The sequence below is a fragment of the Cavia porcellus genome, unplaced genomic scaffold (genome assembly GCF_034190915.1).
Source record: "Cavia porcellus strain 051 isolate PalLab524CR breed Dunkin Hartley unplaced genomic scaffold, mCavPor4.1 scaffold_1, whole genome shotgun sequence".
Classification (NCBI taxonomy): domain Eukaryota; kingdom Metazoa; phylum Chordata; class Mammalia; order Rodentia; family Caviidae; genus Cavia; species Cavia porcellus.
The window spans coordinates 142948115-142970940 of NW_026947484.1; the positions used below are offsets into that span (position 1 = coordinate 142948115).

The following is a 22826-nucleotide window of genomic DNA, read 5'->3' on the forward strand; positions in this document are numbered from 1 at the left end:
GAAATATGTGTAATAAAATGGGTGCCGCTTGAGACCATACTCATAAGCGAAATAAACTCATGTTTATAAATACCGTATTCTCTCTAGTGTAAGAAATTGTAAGAATATATAAAAGTATACTGTAATCATCATTCCCATTATATTGTTTGAAGCCTTATAATGTTTTCATTTATTAGTCGGAATGGTTTTCTTCTGGGTTGTTTGATTTTATTATCTGTGATGGTATGATAGCTATTTTGAAGAAAACAAGACATTATAATAGCTAGTGCTGATTTAATGCCATCTTGTTTTGAAGCCCTATCAAGCCTTTATTCTTCTGTCTCCATCGGTTTTATCATGTTGTATCTTATTGGATTTTGTTATATGTGATAATATCAACAAAATTTTTTATGGACAAGGAGATAATATAGTAACCATTGTTCATATTCTGTTCGTTGGTTTTGAATACCCTGTAATACTCTCATTCTCTTGGTTTTATACTGTTCTGTTATGTTTGATACTATAGTGTATGAAGGTATACTCAACTATTTCAAGGAAAGAGATTCTATGGTAGCTACTGTTATGTCGGGTTGTCTTGTGGTGAAACACTATGTTGCTTTAATTGTTGTGTTCTGATCTGTTTTGTTATGTTCTCTTTTAGCTTAATCTTTTTTTAAAAAGTATGATCACATTGAGATATTTATAAATAAATGGACACAACTTGAGACCATACTCATATATGAAATAAATCAAACTAACAGGTATGAAAACTTTACAGTCTCCCTAGTGTAAGAAATGGTAAGAGTACATAGGAGTTTATGGTCATCATGATTCCCCATTACATTGCTCTGAATCCTTATAATGGTTTCATTCATTAGTTGGAATGGTTTTATCCTGGTTTGTTTGATTGTATTATCTGTGATGATATGAACAGTTATTTTGAAGAAAATAAGACATTACAATAGCTAGTGCTTATTCAATATCATCTTGCTTTGAAGTCCTACCATGGTTTTGTTCTTCTGTTTCCATTGGTTCTGTCATGTTTTATCTTACTGGATTTTAATATGTGTGATAGTATAAACAAATTTTTATGGACAATAATATCACAGCCATTGTTTTTTTTTTCTGATGTTTGGTTCTGAGTGTCCTGTAATACTTTCATTCTCTTCAATGGTTTTATACTATTTTGTTATGTTTGATATGATTGTATATGAAGGTATGTTCAACTATTTCAAAGAAAGAGATATTGTGGTAGTCACTGTTAATTACGGTTTGTCTTCTGGTGAAATACTGTGTTGCTTACATTGCTCTATTTTGATCTGCTTTGTTATGTCCTCTTTTGTCTTAATCTCTTCAAAATAAAAAAAATTTAAAAACAAAGTACGAAACTTGAGTGCTCTGAAATGGGCCAGGACTCTCATAAAGAGGCATCTGTGCTCCCGAAAGAGTTCAGGGTTCTCTAGACCAAGACTGGACAGCACAGATAACCCTACTGATGCACTTCATTTCCAACTAGTTGCCTGTTCTACACCGCTGTCCACTCAGGGACACCGGGTTTAGGCTCAGAAGGCTGAGCAGGTCATGATAACAAAGGCCTGTAAATCGAGCACCTGGGAGGATGAAGCAGGAGGATCTCCTAGAGTTTGAGGCCAGCAGGGCTACATGATGAATTCGAACTCACTATAAGTGAATGAATTTGGAACATAGACGCCTTGTCTTTAAAACAGAAAACCAAACCACAAAACGTTCTGGGAACTACAGAGGACCAAGATCCTTGCAAATGAATCTTCCAGGCCAGGGGATTGGATTCTCCCAACCTGGGAGTGAAGGCAGAGCCATGCCTCCAGCTGCTTCCTGTCTTCATGTCTTTTCCTTGGCCTCTTGCAGGCCTGGGAACTTTTTTTTATCCAGGACAGGAGACGCCTTGGACCTTGGTGGACAACGCTCTGTGCTTCGCTCACTTGAGGGCAGCTGGCCTGCTCCGCGCATGCAGGGTCCACAAGGCGTGATGGGGACGCGGCCAGCAGGGAGCCCTCTCCACTACCCTGCAGCCTCTGTCCTGCCTCCCACTCTGGCCACCTTTGCTTGGGTCCCTCGCAACAGGCCGAGGAGCTGGTTCCTGCGAGCTCTGTGGCCATGGCCTGGAGTCCTCACATCCGAGAGGCCGCCCTGACCGCACTCCTGGAGAGCAGAAGCCCCTTCACCAGGAGTGGCTAAGGCTGCAATCTCCCAGGAGGCCGGCAGGGAATACAGAACAGGACCCGCCGCCCGGATCTAGATAGGATTGTTCAGCTCCAGCGCTGCTTCCTTCCTGCCGCTGGGCTGTCACCCCTGCAGTCTCGGGATTCTGTGGGGACGCCCACAGGTTTGGTGACCCTCTCTGCACCGGGGCGACTACACCAGAACGATTGCTTTCTGGTCTTTCAGCAGCATCACTGCTCCCCACTCCCATCCCCTCTGCTGCTCCACTTAGAGCACAATTTTCCTTCCTCCATGTTCCAGGGAAGCATATCTTTAGGAAGCCTGTTTCAGAAAAGCTCGCATCTGAGGTCAGCAGTGCACACTGGAAAGCACACGGGGGCGCCAGCGGCCCGCCAAGGGACATCCTGCTGAGGGATGCCTGCAGGGGCCAGGAGCCTTCAGTGGTTAGTCCATCCCAGGTTCTGAGGAGGGACAAGCTCAAATTTGTGTATAACGACGGTTGTCAAGTACAGCAATCATTTACAATAGGGCCTACTAACACATCCCTTTTAGGGACAGATAAATGACTGATAAGTGCTCACGTGATAATATGAACATAGGTTTATGGTATCCAGTGTTTTTTAGGCAAAATGAAACAATTATTCTAAATGATTCAACAAAATAGAAAATGGGAATTTAACTCCAGCGCACTCCTTTACTTGGAAATGCAGTGTTTATCTGAAAAGGAAATTTCCTGGGCCTATCTGGCCACAGCCTAATTCAGGCATGACTAGAGCAGGTACAGAGCTGTGTCTGTTTGCGACCACAGGAGTAGTTATTTCCCTTCCTCTGTCCTCCTTGTTCTCATGAGAGTCTCGCTGGCAGCCAAGCAGTTTTAGAAAGAAAAAGAGGTAAGGTCTTTAAATGGGAAGCCAGGTTTGCATGGCAGTAATCCCAGCACCCTGGGAGACTGGGGCAGGAGCATACAAATGCCTTAGGGATTTAAGGAGCCTGTATTAAAAGGAGGGGAGGCTGAGAAGTAGCTCACAGGGAAGGCCTTGGTTTCAACCCTGTATACCACAAAAACAAAAACACCTTAAATAAAAATGTTTAGAAATTCCAGCCCACCTTTCCACAATATGCTAACATTCAGAATATCTCATGAGGGGCTACTATATCCACATCTAACACCTAATTCTGTCCCTAAGCCCTATAAATATAAGGCAATGGAAGATGGAAAAGAGACTCTAATGAGCAGATTGTCACTATGAGACCTGTAGAGAACAGTCTGAGACAGAGTGGAATACAATAGAGTCCCAAATGAGAGTTGGCAAAGTGCGTGATATTTATCTGCTAGCTTCCTATTTTTATTGACTGAGGATCCATCCTGAGACTTTAACTGGTTTTAGCTGTTCTGTGGTGTATGCAGGTGAGTGTGACTGACAGTGGCATGTGAGTCCCAAGGCACAGAACGGCTATGCTCTAGCCTAGTGCCAGATGGCCTGCTCCAAAGGCTCTGGTGAGCACCATGTCTCGTGTTTCCAGTTCTCTTAGAAAACTGAAAACCTGATGTGAAGACTTAAATTGATCGGTGCATTGTCTTTATGTCTGAAAGTAAATTTAGTGACTCCAAAGTGATACCCTAAGGTACAGTTTCCTTGTCAATGCCTGAGCATCTGCTCAAGGGCTGACCAAGAGACATTTCTGCTTTCCTGTCTTTGGTCTCCCTGTTCCCAAGTACAGTTAACCACCACCAAATCCTTATCCACACATAGGCTTTGCCAGAGGTGGGAACTGCTGAGAAAGAAGTATGTCAGGATGCTTTCAGCCTCTCTCCTCAACAGAGTCAACAAATATGTTTCAGTACTGGGTGAAATAAAAATAAAAATAAAAACAAAGAGGAATGAACACACAGATGGAGAGGGATGAGTGCCAGGAGCAGGCACCCACCCCTATGGGGAAGTAGAGGATTGGGACCTTACCTGGAGAAGGTGTGACTGGCCCAAGGCCCTGAGGCTGGAAGAGCAGACAGAAACATGGGGGGCTTGAAGAACCTATTCCTGGCACAGCTATAAGCCAGAAATAAGACTGAAATGCAAATTGCCCAATTAAGAAATTTGTGTGGTCAAATGAATGATTCACACAATAAAGTCCCATAAAAACTGTGACAAAGCTGGAAAAGCCTGACAAAGGAGCATGAAAGGTGACAATGGGAAGGAAATTATGCTATTTTGCTATCTGTGTCTGCTCTCCTTCCCTTCAGCCCTTTCCCTGAGATTTCTGACCACCTTGTGAGTGTAGGCAGCGCTTTCTGTTCTGAGTGTGAACTGCACTCCTTCCTCCAGTTGTGATTCCTCTGGAGTCTTCTATAGATAGTGTCGCTACTGAGGGTCTTTGGGACTCTTTCCTTTGAGGCTCATTCCCTTCAGTTCTCATTCCCCTGTTTCTCCAGCCTGTAACTCCAAATCTGTGTAATCAACAAAACTTCTGCTACCATATGCAGTCACTTCTTTTATACAAACATTGGTGGCTGGGGATGTAGTTCAGAGGCAGAGAGCTTGCCTGGCAGGCAGGAGAGCTGGGTTCAACTGCTGATATCACATAAAATGACACAAACACTGGAGATAATATTGAGATAATAATTGTGCCTTTTTTCTAAAAGTGAAGCAGAGAAGATTGTTCACTTTTGCACAGATGATAAGCAGTAGGCTCAGGCCCCCTGTTGCTCGAGGAGCCTCTCAAGAGGATGGTAGTAAAGGTGAGCTTTATGGAGCACACGGAGCCAGGGTAGATGGTTGGTGGGGATGATCCCTCTTTGCCAAATAAGCTGCATTTTGTTGCTATGTTTGTTATACGTCTTTTTTTATCCCTCAATTTCTACTAAAATCTTATTCATACATTTCAGTTTTTAATGTCAGCTATGTTATAGAGTAGTAGGAAAATGTTTTGTTCCAAAATATCGTCCAACTAGGAATCAGAAGAGTAGAGTAAATCTCTGAAGGTAAGGGCCAGGACTTTATGATCTCAGTGCTTTTCCCTCCTTGAAATTCCCTGGAGCCTATTCTTAGAGACCTGGGTTAATTACAGAAAACAGCAACCACATTCTGCCTTCCTGTAGACCAGAGCCTGGAGTGGACCGACATGATGTCTGGGGTCTCTGGATAGAGAGGGTTGGAGCAAGCCTCAAATGAAAAGCCAAGAACTACACGGCCATTTCTGCTCATGATTTTCTCCCTTGCACGTCTATAACACGATTGGAAATGCTCTATTCTAACTAGAAAAGCCAGGAAAGTAACTATTTTAAACACACAAATGTGAGCTTTCTTTCTCAAAGTTTCTCAAAAGTCACAGATGTATAAGTTTTATTTTCTTCTTTGCCTTCTCTCCACCCTCCACCCATCCTTCTGGTCTCCATGACCCCTTGCCCACTCACAGTGTGTGTGTGTGTGTGTGTGTGTGTGTGTGTGTGTGTGTGTGTGCACATGTCAGCGTGCCTTCCTCTATCTCTTCTTTTTCACTCTCATTTTGTGCCTCAATCCTTTGTAGTTATGCATACACTCACCTTGTTTTGGTATCAGGGATCAAACTCATGACTTCACACTTTCCATACAAGTGCTTGAGCCACTGAGCTGAATCCCTGACCCCTACACTCAATTTTTATCCTGTTCTTCAAAATATAGTAGTTTTCAAATTAGTAGAATTAGATTTGATTTCTAAATTTTTTTGGCTTTCAAACTTTTGAAGATTTATTTAGAGTAGATCTCATTTAAAATTATCTTTGATTACCAAATTTCCACATTTGTCTCAACTGAAGTCAGCTTTACTTAAGGATTATAAGCTATGGAACCCACAGTTATAAGCTTTGGAAAGTGACATTTAATTTTCAGATATTTATGTCTAAGCACTACCACAGTGAGGAAGAGGAAGGGACTGTCCCTAAATCTATGGTCACCCTCTGAGCAAATGCTTGTCTCCCTGCTGGGCTTCAATGTGTCCTTTATCACTGTGGGTCTTGTTCCTGATATTTCACCTCTTCTTCTAAATGTCTTTGGGATTTTCCGAAGTTACTTCCTCTCCATGATCAGAAGCTGAAGCTGATTCCCAATTCCAGTTTAACTCACTTGGCAGATCTTGACATAATCCCACACAGACATACATATGTAGCAAAAACTGTAGGGTCAAGGTTGTGTAGTAAATGATATAAGGCAAGACAGAAATTAGTGACTGGAGGCCTGAAACAGAAAAAAGAGAAGAGACACTACTTAGACACCAGAGGGATCTGGCTGAGTTCTGTCTGGAATGAGATTGACTGAGGCCTAGTGTGCTAGTCCCCATGAGGCACTGGCAATTTGGGGGCCTGGAGAACTGGGGGAGCTCCAGCTGGGCTCTATGCTGTCTGTGCAGGGACAAACTCCTTGGAAGAGTTTAACTACCAGGGACCCAAGCTAAGGATTTACTCCTTAATTTCAGAGATCACTGCTATTTCTACCTTTTTTAATACTTGGGTTGAAGATTAACTTTATTTTGTTTTTCCCAAACAATCTTTCCTCCTGAACTCACCATTTCACTACCTCTCTTAACAGACACTCGGGCAGGTTCTTATGTGCTGTCTACAAGATCACTTCCTATAAATCCACTGTGTGAATAAAAAACGACACCCTAGTATCTGTATTCCCAGATCCACTAGCAGCAGACAGGAGAAGCTCAGTATATTCTGGTGAGATGGTTGGTGAGGGACAGGGCAGGGATGTGAACAGAAAAGTGGGCAACAAGGTGGCACAAGAGTGACAGCAAGTGAGAAAACAAAATGAAGGAGAAGAAAAGAAGGAAGAATGAGATGAAGGGAAGGAAAATAAAAGGCAGGAAGGGAAACAATGAAGTCTGTGAAGTGCATATTAAAGTTCTGAACCAATGGTGCAAAGGCCCAACCCCAAGCTTTTCCTAGAAACACTTCCTCCTTCTGGCTGGGCCATCACCAAACCCCTAAACAAGCCTCAGCTCCATGGCAGCAAATGTCCCCTTCTCCTTTGCCAGTGGCTTCCAATCCTCACTGATCACACACTTGAAGCTCCAACACAGGGCTGTGCTTAAGGGCATTTCCATCTTCTGTGGCTGCCTCACACCAGTAGGCCCCAGAACCATTTGTTCTAGCAGTTAGAATGTGGTACTCAGAGGATGTATTCCTGGCCCTCAGCGTCATGTTGCCCATGTGGAAGGAGAAGTAAAGCTGCACGCCAGAACTCTATGGGAGCAACTTTGTCTCACAGCTCAGCTTGACTAGTTTCCTCTGCCAAGGTGGGGATGACAAGGATGAGATTAGCACTGGATGTGGAAACAGCTTTGAAGGGAAAGTTGATAGGGGACAGAGTTGTCTCCTTCAGCATCAAGGTTCTTTCACAAGGTCATACCCTCTCCCACCTTGGAAACTTGTCCCCAAGAAATTGCATCCATAAGCTGAATTTTTCCCGCTTAAAAGAGGGTCGCTATGGAGTTTCCTAACAGACATAATTAAGGCCACCAGCTTGCTTGCATCCATAGAGGAGAATTCCTTTATATGGGCCCAATCTTCTCCAAAAGGTCATGTTATTATATGACTGCATCCTCTTACTAATGATCTACCCAGAGTAGGCACTAGCTCACATCCTTGCCAGTTCAGTGATTCCTTACTTGTGCTCCTCTCTCAAACAATAATCTGAGACAGTAATTTTGTTCCCCCAGGAATGAATTTTTTTTTGATGGAAAAATGTCACTGGTGACTATGGGTGCTAAGAGGAAAGATCTTGGAATAGTCAGAGCAAGAGCTACATGTAAACTTGGACAGGTGAAGCTGATTAGTTTGCAGATGTTCAGAGAGAAGTAGGACCAGAAAGGCTGTACTGTCCTTGAGAGACAGATGAAAAGTTTAACCAGCTCCTACTGTCTTTCTGGTTTGCACTTCCATGGTACATTCATGAAATTCTACTGGGCTATTTTCTAATAACTCTTCTAGCTAACTTGAAGGAGTCTCTGTTCTTTGCAAATAAAAATCAATTGATAAAATGGGTTTTCCTTATGTTCTGGCTTTGAGTTTAGCTCCTGTGATTGATAGGACATGGTATACGGGAAAGAGCAACGGAAGAGACCCACACACTGAAGCAGTTTATCTCTTATGAATTGAAATGAGGATTTAGATGATTTATGCTTGGCCTTTGGATCTTTACAACTAGAGCTCTATAACTATTTAGATACAATACCTTTCACCATCACAGGTACTCTTGTTGACGTGAAGGGTACAGGTGAAGGGACAGGTCCCTTGCCTGAGCGGTGATACACACTACTGTGATTCATGTTGGCTTTCAGAATAGTGAGTGCAGAATCTCGATCAGAAAACTTAATAGGCTTCCTGTTTGGATAGAAGACCACATTATATACCAGCTTATTCTTCCATCCATGACACCTCATGGTCAAAGGTTTTCCTTCAGTGAGGACTCTCTTGGAAGGCTGAAGCGGCAGCCAAGCTGAAAAAAAAAAGACCCCAAAATGAATAAAAACAATGCAGTTCCCAGTTGACAAGGAAGGGGGACATCAGGTCCATAATGACAAGGAAGTAAACTCTGCTGATGACCCTGGAAAAGGGCCACAAAGGAGCACAGTTCTGTCAACACCCTGCTCGGAGCCTGTGTTAAGACTCTAAGTGGAGCATGCTGCTAAGCCGGATCCATGAAACTGGTGGATAATAAATGTGTTGTTTTAACTTGTTAAGTCCCTGATAATTTGTTACATTAAAATGAAATACCAAATGTATCCCTAACTTCTGAAAAATTTGTTAATAGGGTGACATATTTTAAGACAAAATAGCAATCATATCCAGATGTCTGTGAGCTACAGAATTGGTCGGAATACCCACACACAATTTCATCAGCCAAAACAAAAAATGTCAGGTCAAATGCTCTCCCCCTTCAATATACACCTCTGTACTTAACCATGAAAGTTTCCCCTAGTTTTTATTTTCCTGTGACTATTAGATTACATAAATTTAGGCTTTCAGAGACATGAGGAGGAGAAATGACAGTAGGGCTTTTCTCCCTTCAGAACATATGTAAGAATGAAAGGCAGGTATTTCAGTGCTATGCATAGAGCAATTTTTGTAGTCTTTGATGCTGCCCTAGTGAAAAGGCAAGCCACAGAGTGTGAGACTGTATGTGCAGTGCTTGAAAAAAGACTCATTGCAGATATATAAATAACTGCTGTATGTCAATAAGAAAAAGACAGCTATCAGAAAAATAGGCAAAACGATCTGGCCAGATACTTTATAAAAGAGGCTATTCAAATACATACTAGACATGTGAAAATTGTTGATATCGTAGTCATTAAAGAAACACAAATTAAAACTGCAATGTGTTATTACTACACATCTACTAGAATGGCAAAAATGAAAACATTTAGTGTTGAGGATCATGGAAAGGAACTAAATCTCTTATCCTCTGTATAAAATGATAAATTATGCATTGGTACAACAGCTCTGAAAACCTATTTAGCAGTCTCTCTGAAAACTGAAATATACCTATTTTGTGACCCAGCAATTCCACTCTTACGAATTTTCCAGCGATAGGCATTTATGTACACCAAAGTATTACCGATAGCAAAATTAGATAGAATTTCATAGGCAGCTCAAAAGGAATCAGGCCCAAGATAGAGTCAGAACAGAGAGGAGACAAACCAACCCTGTAGTTAAGGGTTAAATGGATAGAAACTGGGTCCCAAGATGGATACATGATCATGAGGCGTACAAGCCTTCGCAGAGATGACCAACAAAGGGCCAAAGCTTTGCTGTATCTAGCACTATTATAGGCCGCTAAGTTAGACACACATTAATAGACAGTGAGACAGGAGTAGGCCCCCGAAGGAGTCAGTGCAGAAGATGAGAATGCGTCACAACTCAGGTTTGAGGGGCATATGTTGAAGCCAACGCCTCACGATAAAGATGCAATGACCAGGTCTACATGCTTCCATGAGGGTTAAACAGTAACTTGAGACTGTACTATTGTACTATGATTGGTATCATCTGCTCAAGTAAAGTGCAGATAGACCTCAGTCCCTCAGATGGTTGGCTGAAACATCTGGATCCAGTTACTCAGGTGGGTGACCAGAGCATCCAGTCCCATCCCTTCCCCAAAATGCCTTTGTTCTTCCCATGTACCCTTGCTATGTGACTGGCTTCTCTGTTGGATCAGTATTAGCTTAGCAGTTATACTGTAATGCCACAGGCCAACTCTAGTTTCCTTTTATTGCTAAAATTCTGATATACATAATGATAACATTCATCATAGGGAAGTTGTACATGTACACGACACATCTTCCTTTTTTTCCCAATTCCCCTCCCCTCTCTTCAATCCTTCTTCCCCTTTTTATTTTCAAAAGCTTTATTTCCATTTTTTCCCTGGGTCTTTCCTTCCCATTCATGAGCAACGAATATCTTTCCATTTTCTGATATCCTCTTAAATCTCCCTTTTTAGGGTACTATAGTTTTCAGTGTAAAGATGATTACTTCATTAGACTGATTTGTATGTACTTCATGTGGGGTTTTATTTTGGATGCTATTGAGAAAGGTATTGTTTCACTAATTTCTCTCAGAGTATTTGCTATTTGTGTATTGGACCACTTTTAATTTTTGATTATTGAGTTTGTATTCAGCTATGCTACTGAATTTGATTAATAAACCTAGAGGTCTCTTGGTGGAGCTTTTGGGGTTTTCTACGTAGAGTATTATGTCACCTTCAAATAAGGATAATTTAACTGTTTTCTTTCCTATCTGTATTCCATTTCTTTTGTCAAATTGCTCTGGTTAATGTTTCCAGAGCTATGCTGAATAAGAGTGGAAACACTGAACATCTTTGTGTTGCTCCTCATTTTAGAGTGAAAGTTTTCAGTTTTTGTCCATTTAGTATAACACTGGCTGTTGGTTTGTCATAGATGGTTTTTATCAGATTGAGATAAAGACCATCTATTACAATTTTCTGTAGTTTTTATCAGGAGCAGCTGTTGGACTTTACCAAATGCTTTTTTTGCATTTATTGAGATGATCATGTGGTTTTTGTCCTTGGCTTTGTTAATATGGTGTATTACATTTATCGATATTTGCATATTGAGCCATCCCAGGGTGAATCCTTCTTGGTCATGGTGTGTAACCTCTGATGATTTGCTGAATTCCACTTACCATATCTTATCCAGGATGTTTGTGTCTGTGTTAATTAGGGAGACTGCGCTATAGTCCTCTTTTTCTGCTGGGTCTTTCTTTGGTTTTGGTATCAGTGCACTTCTTGCTTCCAGAAGTGAGTCTGGGAATACCACTTCTCTTTCCATTTCAATAAAGAGTTTGATAAGCAGCAGCATTGAGTCTTCTTTAAATGTCTTGCAGAATTCAGCAGAGTATCTAACAGCAATGAATTTGTCAGGAACTGAGTTTTTCTTTCTTGGTGGGTTTTAATTACCTCTTCCATTTCATTGACTGATATTGGTTTATTTAGTATTTTTATGTTTTCTTAATTCTGTTTTGGTAATTCATATGTATCAAGAAATCTGTCTACTTCTTTTGCTTTTTACATCTTATTAGAATACAAGTTCTTGAAGTAGGTTTGGATAATCTCCTGGATTTCTGCAGCATCTGCTTTGATTTCATCCTTTTCATTCCTAACTGCATGGCTCCAAGACTTTTCTTTTCCCTTTTTGGATAAGGTTGACTAATGGATTGATGGTTTTGTTTAACCTTTCATTTTTTTAATGGATTACATATTGTCATCTTAGAAATAATTGTTCAAGTCACAAAATTAAAGCTTGTAAAGTGGACATTCCAACAGTGAGACTGCAAACAGTTCTGTTCAATGATCCAATAAAACTCAGTGATATCATTTTCTATCTTATACACTTAAACATACGTGCAGTTATATCATTTAGAGCACTTTCTTTTCCTCTCTTTTGTACAATGACAATTACACATTTTGGGTTTTGTTACTCCCACAGTTCTTATTACTTTTTTGGAAGAGAGTAGAACCAAATGTGACATAACAGAACAGAGTCAATCAAATCAAAAGGTTGGACATAATAGATAATGTAAAAGCATAATACAAGGTGATCAATAATGATTACCATAATGCCTCCCGCTATCTCTAATAGAATTGCCTATATCATCAGTTATAATAAAATTGAACAAAACAGTAAAGAACAAAACCGACAAAACCAAAACATTGGAGACATTGTAGGTCTTCAAAAGTAGAAAAAAGTCATCGAGAATGGGTGTCATAATGAATCTCACTATCTTCACACCTGTTGCCTAAACTATTTAACCTTTCAAAGAACCAACTGTTTTTATTGGTTTCTTTGTATTGTTTTCTTGGTCTCTATTGCATTGATTTCTGCTCTGATCTTATTAATTTATTTAGTCTTTTTGAGCCAGGGTTTCCTGGTGCAATTGAGGCTGGCCTTGAACTTTCAGCAATCCTGTGTCAGCCTCCTGAGTCCTGGGATAACAGGTGGGCATCACCACACCGGGTTCTGGTCTGCTGTTAATTTCCTTCTTTTTATAATTTGCTCTCTTTTTCTAGAAGCTTGAAGTTCAACATGAGCTTGATTATTTGAGTTTGCACTGTTTTCCTGATATGGGAATTCACTGCTTGTAAGAGAACTTTCAATGTGGGCCATAAATTCTAATATGTTGTGTTGGCATTATAATTTAATTGTAGAAATTGTCTAATTTTCTCTTTAATTATATCTGTGGCCCACTGGTTGCTCGAAATATTACTTAATTTCCATGTGTATATGAAGTTCTTGTGGTTTCTTTTGTCACTGATTTCCAGTGTCTTTTTTTAATCAGATTTTATTTGTATACTTTAGATATATATATATGTATATCACATTCATCTTAGAAAAGTTGTATCTACAAGTGATATAACTTGTTTTTTTTGTATCCCCCTACCTTTTCTTCAGCCTCCCTTCAAACCTTATTTCCATGTTTTGCTTCTTTTCCCATTTTTAAATCTATTCCCTTGTTTCCTTTTCCCCTCCACCCCCTTGTTCTACTCGCCATTTGAATGTTTTCTTCCTAATTCATAGTTCCTATTACACATTTTGGTCCTTATTTACATTTTTGTTTTCTCACACCAAAGAAACAATGTGATATTTGCACGTGTAGGTCCAATTTATTTCTCTTAAGATTATGGTCTCAAGACACATGTTTTCCTAGAAATATGTTAAGTGTATCTTTATGGCAAAGTAGTACTCCATTGTCTTAAAAAACCCACATCATTATCAATTTACCTGATGGTGGACATTTGCGTTATTTTCAAGATTTGGCTAATACAAACGGTGCTGCTGTAAACATGGCTGTGCATATATTTCTGTGATTTCCAATTTCATTGCACTATGGGATGGTAACATACATGGGCTAATTTCAGTGTCTGCATTTATTTACATATGTTCACTAAGCTCGATTGTGATCTATTTTTGGAAGTGCCCCATGTGCAACTGAGAAGAATGTGTATTCTGATGTGAGGCAGAACACTGTAGACATATGCTAAGTCCATCTGTTCAAAAGTTCGATTCAGTTGTGATATTTTGTTTATTTTTTGCCTAGTTCATCTGTCTGTTTGTAATAGTGGAGTACTGAGATCCCCCATTATAGCCGCATTAGTGCTTATTTTTCACGTCCATTAATATTCTGTATAGTTGAGTGTGCTGGTATTTGGTGCATATATGTTTGTGATTGTTATCTCTTTCTCTTGGATTGTTCCCTTTATAAGGATGCAGTGACATTCTTTATCTCTCTTGATCAGTAGTGGCTTGAAATCCTCTTTGTCTGCAAAAAGAATATCTACCCCTGCTTTTTTTTCTGGGTTCCTGGCACAGTGTTTTCCATCCTTTGAGTTTCAGTCTATAAATTTATTTATGAATTAAATGTATTTCTTGTATGCAGCAGATTGATGAATCTTGCTTCTTGATGCATTCTGCCAGTCTGTTGTTTGCTGAAATGAGACCATTTACACTGATGGTTATAACTGATATGTATTGTCTTATCTTTGACATATTATGCTCTTATTGTTGGTCATTTTCCCCCTTCTTAATTATTTATCTTGCCTGATGGATTTATTCTGTTGAGGTTCATGGAGTTGTTATCCTTATTATCTCTTTTTAGAATGACCTTCAGTACATTTTGCAATACTGGTTTGGTAGTCCTAAATTTCCTCAGCTGTTCCTTGTCATGAAAACATCTTATTTTTCTATCAATTCTGAAAGATAGTTTTGCAGGATATATCAATCTGGCTCAAGCTTTCCTTGACTTGAGTGTGGTTGTGAGAAGTCTACTGTGATTCTGATGGGCTTTTCTTTATGAGTGACTTGTTTCTTAATATTTTTCTTGTGTTAAATTTCTGGAATCTTGACTATTATACACCTTGATGTAGATTTATTTTGATCATGACTAATTGGAGTTTTATATGACTTACTTATATGCATGTCAAATTCTATTTCCATACTTGGGAAATTTTCTGCCATTTCTTTGATGAAGTTTTTTTTTCCCCTTTTTTGTCCTTTAGAGACAGTGTCTTACTATGCAGTTCAGGCTGGACTTGACTTCATTTTGTAGCTCAGGCTGGTCTCAAACTCACAATGATCCTCCTCTTCCAAGTGCGGGGATTAAGGCATGCGTCACCATGCCCTGCTGGTCAGTTGTGCTATTTTCTGTTTTGTTTTTTTCATTGATTCTAATTTTATGTTATTCTTTGTTGGGTTGATTTTTCATGGTCCCTCACTATTTTTAGTCAGTCTTTGTTTTCATGATTGCTCACTGTAATCCTGTCTTCTATATTTGAGATTCTTTCCTCTGTGCATATTTGGAAAATTCTGCTGTGCATATTTTCAATGGAATTTTGAATTTCCTGGACATCTGTTTGAATCTGATTATATTTGTTTCCTGTGTTGGGTGTCCATGGTTTCCATCATTTTCCTAAATGCCTTTATTTTTTTAATTCTGTCTTTATTCTAGATTGATTAACTGTGTTTCCCCAGGGGTCATCATCTATGCAGTATTATGAGAAACTATGTCTGATTTAATTTTTTTTCTAGAGTCTCTTTCATCTACTTGGTACTTCTGTTGTTACTATCTCAAAGTGTCCAAGTAGGTGGTTTTTGGATTGCTCTACCTCACTGACGCCTGAGTGTGCCTTTGGTGAGCTGGAAATCTGGCGTTGCATTTTGCATATGCCTTCTCATTTTCTTTTTTTTTTTTCTCCTTCTTCTTTTTCTTTCTTTTAGTTTAGTTCCTGGGTTGATGATTGTAAATTGCTTATGGCACATGGCTTTATTGATGGTATTCAGAACTTTTAGGAAATGACTGCCTCTCAGAGATGTCTGTGTGTAGCTGGATTTGGGTTTTGAATCTGTTGCAAGATCCTACCTCTTCAATTTATTGGGGATGAGAAGTTGCTGCCTATGTGGCCTGGGTCCTGGTTCTTTGGCATTGGCTTATTATATTTTTATGATCCTGAGGTAATCTCAGTGTTGGCATACCAGGAAGAACAACTGATTAGAATAATTATGTTACATTTCTTAAAGGAGTACAATCAGCAATGATAGCCTCAAGCACATCTTAGAAAATGACATGCAGTAGAACACTGAATTACAACTAGCCTGACATATGAACAACTTGTGTTATGATCAGAATTTTAGTGGTAACATATTACCAAAGTCTTAAGTTATGACCCAAAGCCTACCACTTGTGCTTCCAGCTGGTCTCAGATATGGAGTTAACCCTTAAAGATTTTTGGGAAGAACATTATAACATCTTTTCCTATATGGGAATAATTGAGTAATTGTGGGCCAATGTCTTTTTAAGGAAACTGAGATCTGCCTGTCTACAAGGAAGAGACTTTGAAGACTATATAGAGGAGCCTGAGCCTTTAATTGACAATGTGAGCTACAATCAGCCTTCAGAAAAAAACTGAGTTTATAAGTCAAAGTTTCATTGCATTGAGATAACTATTAATTTTCCACCTCTAACTGTGTGAAGTATATTTGTGGTTACAGAACAAAATCTAAAACAAACCAGAAAATTCCACACAGTAAATATGCACTCAATATAGCACTTTTACTCTTAGGGAAGAAATTTTAAAAGAAGTTGGGAAGAAAAAGAAAGATAAATAGAAGAAGAGGAAGAGATTAGAAGCAAGGTTTGAGGACAAATGAAGATTATATGTACTTTCAGAAACGATGAAAAAGACGAAAAAGAAACAGAAGAAAAAAAATAAATTAAGAACGGAGCAGAACAACATGAAAACTACGAACAATATTCACACTCATATACAAACAAAAACAATCAGGAAAACAACACAAAAGCAAAAAATAAGAAATAAATTTCCACTGTAGGGTGTGTCTCTGCCCTTACTGGCAGACAGAGTGAGCGAACAGCTCACATCTGTGTTGATTAGTCCCAGAAGGACAGTGATAAATTTTTGGTGGGTTAGTGGATAGTGCTACTAAACCTGTACCTTTAGCTACAGTGAAGGTAAAGCTGGTTTCTGGGTGTAAGGCTGAAACCTGATTTTTTCAGCCTGAAACACTCCACTCTGCATGTCTCCTGCTGACTAGAACTCAGCTCCTTGACATCCTGCTGACTTGACAAGGTGTCACAGGATAACTGATGAGTAAATGCACCTGCAAAAACCGTGCCCAAGGCCCCTCCTTCAAGCTCCCATGATCTCGGAAAGACCCTTAGATCAAAACTCAACCTACTATCAATCAGAATTTGAGGGAGCTGTTTCCTGGGGTGGGGGAGGTGCCAACTCCTTCCATCAGAATGGTTACAGTCCAATGATGGCGAGTTCTCCCAGCTGCCAATCAATGAAAGGCTGTTATACCTTTACATCAAACAGTCCACGTAGGAAGAGATAAAACTTCTCACATGGCAAAATTATTTCTAAAAAACAATCTGTTTCCACCTACCCAATGAATAAGACATGCAACTGTGCCAAAAAATAATTCCATTACCCAAACCATGATGCTTCCAACCACACAGAGACTTGGCAGATATCCTGCAAATACTGGCAACTTGATTTTACCCATGTGCCCCAAAATAAAGTGTTCCAATACCTGTTACTCTGGGTGGATACTTTCACTAATTGGATTAAAGTTTTCCTTTACAAGACAAAGAGAACACAAGGAGTGGTAAAGGTCTCGGTCTCAAAAATTGTCCCTAGGTTTGGGCTTCTTAAACTCTACAAAGAAACAATGGGCCTTCCTTTAAGGAAGCAGTTATTCAGGGTGTTTCCAAGGTACTGAGCATTCTTTGCAATGTTCATTGTACTTAGAGATCTCAATCATCAAAAAAACTGAAAAACTAGATGAACCCTTTAGAGACACCTTCATAAAATGGCTCAGGAGACCCTCCTACAATGGCCTAACTTGCTTCTCTTAGCTTCATTAAAATAAAACATACACCTCAGATGTTGAGCCTTTAAATGCTTTATGGATGTTCTTTTGTCACTAACAATCATTTCTTTCATAAAAAAATCAAAAAGAACAACAACAAAAGCATGCTTTGATAAAATAAGTCACTTATTAGCTGAATTCCAACAGATCCTTCAATAATTAACGAGGCGCAGCCAAAAGAGTTAAAAAGTCCAATATTCTACCCTGGATGTCTTAGAGAAGTCTTTCCCTTTTCATCTCCTTTCCTAGAGCCAACTTGAAAAAGACCATACACAGGTCAACTTCCTCAGCTGTCAAAGTAGCTGATCTTCATTCCAATATAACTCATACCTGACTTAAGCCATGGGACCCAGTGTCGGTACCAAGAGTATCATTTGCTATCTAAATATCGCTGTAAGCCAGTAAAAATTTTAAAGTTCCTATTAAAAATAAGTCACCCCTTTAGTGACATAGTCTGAAATATTATTTCTTGCTTTTCTCATAGGTATTCTTATACAGCCTAAAAAGGGAATATCAATAATTTCAATATGTCTGACGGTATGGACAGCTATTTTGAAGATAAGAAGAGGCATTATGGCAGTCAGTGTTGATTTCCTATTATCTTGTTTTGAAGTCTTGCATGATTTTCACTGTTTGGCATTCTTGCATCATTTTCAATGTTTTGTTTTGACTGGATTTATTCTGTTTTATTCTGTTAAAAATAAAATTTTTTTTAAATGGGGGGTATCAGGCAGCCAGTGTAGAGCAGCAGCCATGGCTCTGCACTATCCCATGACCACAGGCCTCAACACTGGCCACAAGGTGGAAAGTGTGAGGTATAGCTGCTGTTTACCAAAATATAGCTGCTGCCGCTGGTGCCTCACCAAGCACATGAAGCCTCTGGGGGATGCGATCCGGGAGGTGTGTGCACCATGGAGCTGCTCAAGGCCTCCAAGGATAGGCGGGCCCTCCAGTTTGTCAAGAAATTGGGGATGCACATCCATGCTAAGAGGAAATGCAAGGAGCTGAGCAGCATGCTGGCTGTCATGGGGAAAGCAGCCGCAAGGACTGAGTCCCTCTCCTCTGTGCAGAGTGAAGCTTTTCTGGAAAAAAAAACTTCCAGTAACAAAAAACATGTAAAATCAAATTTCTTTTTAATATGGGATCAATAAAAATATAGAAAGTCATATAAGCAAAAATCCTGCTGAGATGGCAGCCTACTTCCCTTGTCAAATACCTCAGGGCTTCCCTGGTAGATATCTTCTTCTCTAGGAAAGGATTGAAACAAACTACAAAATTGTTACAAAAAACCTCATTAACTCATAAAATAGCTCACCATTACCAGATGACAAAATGGCCTAGACATTTTACACTTTATGGTCCATGACATAATTTGCTTTCCCCAACAATACCACTGAAGCCTACTACAGGCACTAGGAGAGCCCCTTCTAACTCAGTACAAAGTCCCAAGGCCAATTGTTAGACCTAATAGCCACAGATATCAGGATAAGATACTTCTAGGCGTGGGATGACTATGTGTATTTGACTCCCATTGCAAGATACCTTAGTCAAAAGGTCTCCTTATAATAAGAACGCAAAAAACACTTTTACTCACCTTGGCCCGATGTCATTAAATATATGAGACAAAATCCACATGATCAGTATACACACCCAGTAACAATGCAGGTAAAATTAGATAGTGTATTTTCAGTGGCATATTTTCATTACCTCTAAGACAGATGGGGAAATGCTCTTTAAAAAACACAGGGTTACAAAACAGATGAGTTAAAAACACTGACTTACCCCTCTCCAACACCAGTGATCTCAAAATGTATTTCACCAGTATGATCATTTGGCTATCTTTGTTCCTTCCCTGGGACTAAAAGCTCTCATGCACCATATAGAGATACTAACTATACTCAAAGGGCCTTAAAGGACACCAGAACAGTGCAATTAGTAAGATAGGGCCCTACAAAACTGGATGGCCCTAGACATTTTAAGGAAAATACAAGGCTAAACATGTATTTTGACCCTTTGTCTACGGTCTCTATGGGTCTCATCACCTCCAACAAGTTAATGCTATGTTCAATCCAGAAGCCGTGTCTATATTCTTTATATATAAGGTCCTTACTGGCTCTGACCGATAAAAGCTCTTGCTGGTAAGAATAGTGACTGTTCTCTCAATCTTATTTGGATCCTGTGTCCTTACCTGTCTGCTTGGTTTTGTTTACTCTAGGTTTTCAGGTATCCACCTGCTTTATACCACACCTGATGTCTATGGAGGGCCTCTAGACAGGCCCCTGAGAATGTCTCTGACTGCCAGTCAAAACAGCAGCCCCTTTCAACAACAACAACAACAAAATCCTAAACTGACTTCACTCATTTCCCCTAAGGGCATTTGGAGATATCTCTTCAGAGGGTGAAATATTACAGAGAGTTAAGATATAATACTGATAACTAAATTAGATAGAAGTTAATAGGCAGTTAAAAAGAAGAAGACCAGACCTAAGATAGAATCAAAACAGAGATGAGATAAACCAGGCCCATAGTTAAGGGCTGAGTTGATGGAAACTAGGCCCCAAGATTGAGACATAATGGCTATGGCCTGCAAGCCTCCTCAGAGATAAATAATAGCTTAAAGGTACACTGTAGCTAGCACCATTTGGGCCAATAAGCCTAAGCAATATAACGAACACATAAAAACAACATAAGAAACACGGATAGATGACCAGAACACACTGGTCCTCACTCTCATCCCTTCCAGAAATGCTTTGCTCTTCTCTGTGCTATGTATCCTTGCTACATACTTTGTTTTCTTTCTTTCTTTCTTTCTTTTTTTTTTTTTTTTTTTTTTTTTTTTTTTTGAGAGACAGAGTCTTACTGTGTAGTTTAGTTTAGGCTGGCCTTGAACTCAGTATGTAACCGAGGCTGGCCTCAAACTAGACAATCCTCCTTCGTCAGCCTCTCAAGTGATGGGATTATAGGCATTACACTGTACTTTTCCTATTAAATCAGTACTAGTTAAGTAACTGTATTTGTAACCCTACAGGTTGAAGGTTAACCCAAGATAAACTATGCTGTGATTTTACCGCATGAAACCTCCCTAGACAAAGAACCTTAGCAGCAACCCACTTTTGGATCCCATCCTGCCTCTCTGGGGCTTTCTCTTAATAATACTTTTTATTCTTTTAATCTCCTTTGTCATTAACTCCATTGTTTCGCATCTTGGGACACAACCTTGACACATCTAACAGGTTCGGAGTTATTTCTCTACAACAAAGCAACATGTGAAAAAAGACCACAATAGTACTATTTGTAAGAGGCCCAAACTGGAAACAATCTAAGTCCATCAGTAGAAGGAGAAAATACATATTACTATGAATAATGAAAGCGATTAACTCCAATGTAATGAATTTTGCAATTATAATGTAGAGAAACAGGGGCCAGACTCAAAAGAGTACCTCCTATACCATATTGTTGCCATTATATGAAGTTCAAAAAGAGACAAAACTTGTGGTGGGAATAGTGACTAGAAATGGATTAGAAGTTTCTGGGGTCCTGGAGATATTGTGTTTCTTGAGTTAGGCACTGTTTATATGGTGAAATTTACTGAGGTGCACATTTAAAGTTTGTTACATGCCCTCTATAGTTTATACAAAGAAAAAAATGGGCTCTTCCCAGCCACAGACTATATTTTTTCATTTGGCCAATGGAATACTTCCACCCAAAATAAACATCTCACATTTCAACAGTGGTATTAGCTACCCTCACTTTTTCCTCATCTCGCCATACTAAGAACGTATTTTAAAAGTTCTAATGGACACGAAGACCACCTGATCTTCCCTGGACATTCTCAACATTTCCTTAGCTAAACCATATCTCCTCTAACAGCAACAGACTTTGCATTAATCTAATTCTGCCTCTATCGTGTAGTACCTCTCATATTATCAAAGACATCTGAGTTCCTTGCTTTCAACTAACTAAATAATTGTAACTATCTAAAATATTGTCCAGAATAATAAAATAATTTGCCCTAAGAATATTGTGTCTTCATCTCTTGCCAAATAAAATGAATTACAGATTTATGAGGGTGATGAATTTTTGTTTCTATTTATTGCAGTCTCATATGCCTCCATATTTAAAATATTATTAGAATTGTACAGACTATATGTATGACATTTTTATGACAGTATTACTTTTAAAAGTAGGGAAATGGAAACACACATTTACTAACAAGAATTGTTAAGTTAATCATGGTATAGTTACACAGCAAACACTTAAAAGGAAATGTCTATTACTATAAAGAGACTTTCTTTTCAAATGACAAAAGGTTTAAGATGTACCATATTCTATCAACCATAGAGTTCTTTACAGCTAATAAATACTAACAGTTTTGCTTCTGTGGAAGGCACTTTCAAGACTAGGGTCATGGAATGGTAGGGAGACTGCATTGTTCATCCTTATACATTTGTCTGAATTATTAATTACTATACCCAGGCTTAAGTTTAAATAATGATAAAATCCTCATGTCTGAGTTTTTCTCCAATTACTCTCCTCCCTGGGGGCCCACAATGGGGGGACATTTGTATAATGTTTGGAGTATATTGACTTACTTTCACCTTGTAGAGCATTGTGTCTCTATCTCCCATAGAGTTGAGCATTGTACACACACATACACACACGTACACAAACACACAAATCTGCCATCCACACAAAGGAATATTCTGATTTCTAGTCATGCCATATTCACCTCCATGGATTTCCAGTTGTACAGGATCACTTGGTGCTGAGAGCCCTGTCTGGCACATGTATTCACCACTGTCACTGAAACTTGCTGCAGTGATGTTGTGTCTGGGAGTTGAGGTCTGAATGGTTGTTCCATTGAGGAACCACTCTATGGAGCTGTGCCCAGGCAGCTGGGGTCCCTCACACCACAAAGTTACATTTTCTTCTCGGAAAACATTGACCCACGGAGGCTGCAAGATGATCACTGCCTTTGTGAAGTTTGCTTGGGTATAAAACAGAAATAAAAACAAGAAACAATCAACAAGTGGAGTGAAAGGAAGGCTCTGAGTGATTAGTAAAGTTTCATGGAAAACACAAGGAAAAATGCATTTTTATATTAATTTGAAAAGATAGGCAAATTAGAATTCACGTCTTTAAGAGCATGTAAGCCCCACTTCAAAAAGCTTTGTTTATGTTATCAAATCTTAATCTGGGTGTTGGGTCTA

At 39.3% G+C, this 22826-nt stretch overlaps 1 protein-coding gene and 1 pseudogene across 1 annotated transcript in view; one reads left to right on the plus strand and one right to left on the minus strand.

Annotated features, from left to right (window-relative positions):
* Positions 1–5086: 5086 nt before the first annotated feature.
* LOC100723692 (high affinity immunoglobulin gamma Fc receptor I-like) overlaps positions 5087–22826 on the minus strand; it is a 64383-nt gene continuing 46643 nt past the window's right edge. Inside the window, exons 5-7 of the mRNA XM_013142802.3 lie at positions 22346–22603; positions 8394–8657; positions 5087–6392 (exon numbers count right to left, since the gene is read on the minus strand). Of these exons, the coding sequence (XP_012998256.2) occupies positions 6199–6392; positions 8394–8657; positions 22346–22603 (716 nt within the window). The 3' untranslated portion in view covers positions 5087–6198. The remainder of the gene's footprint in view (positions 6393–8393; positions 8658–22345; positions 22604–22826) is intronic.
* LOC134477837 (large ribosomal subunit protein eL36-like) lies at positions 18164–20390 on the plus strand (annotated as a pseudogene).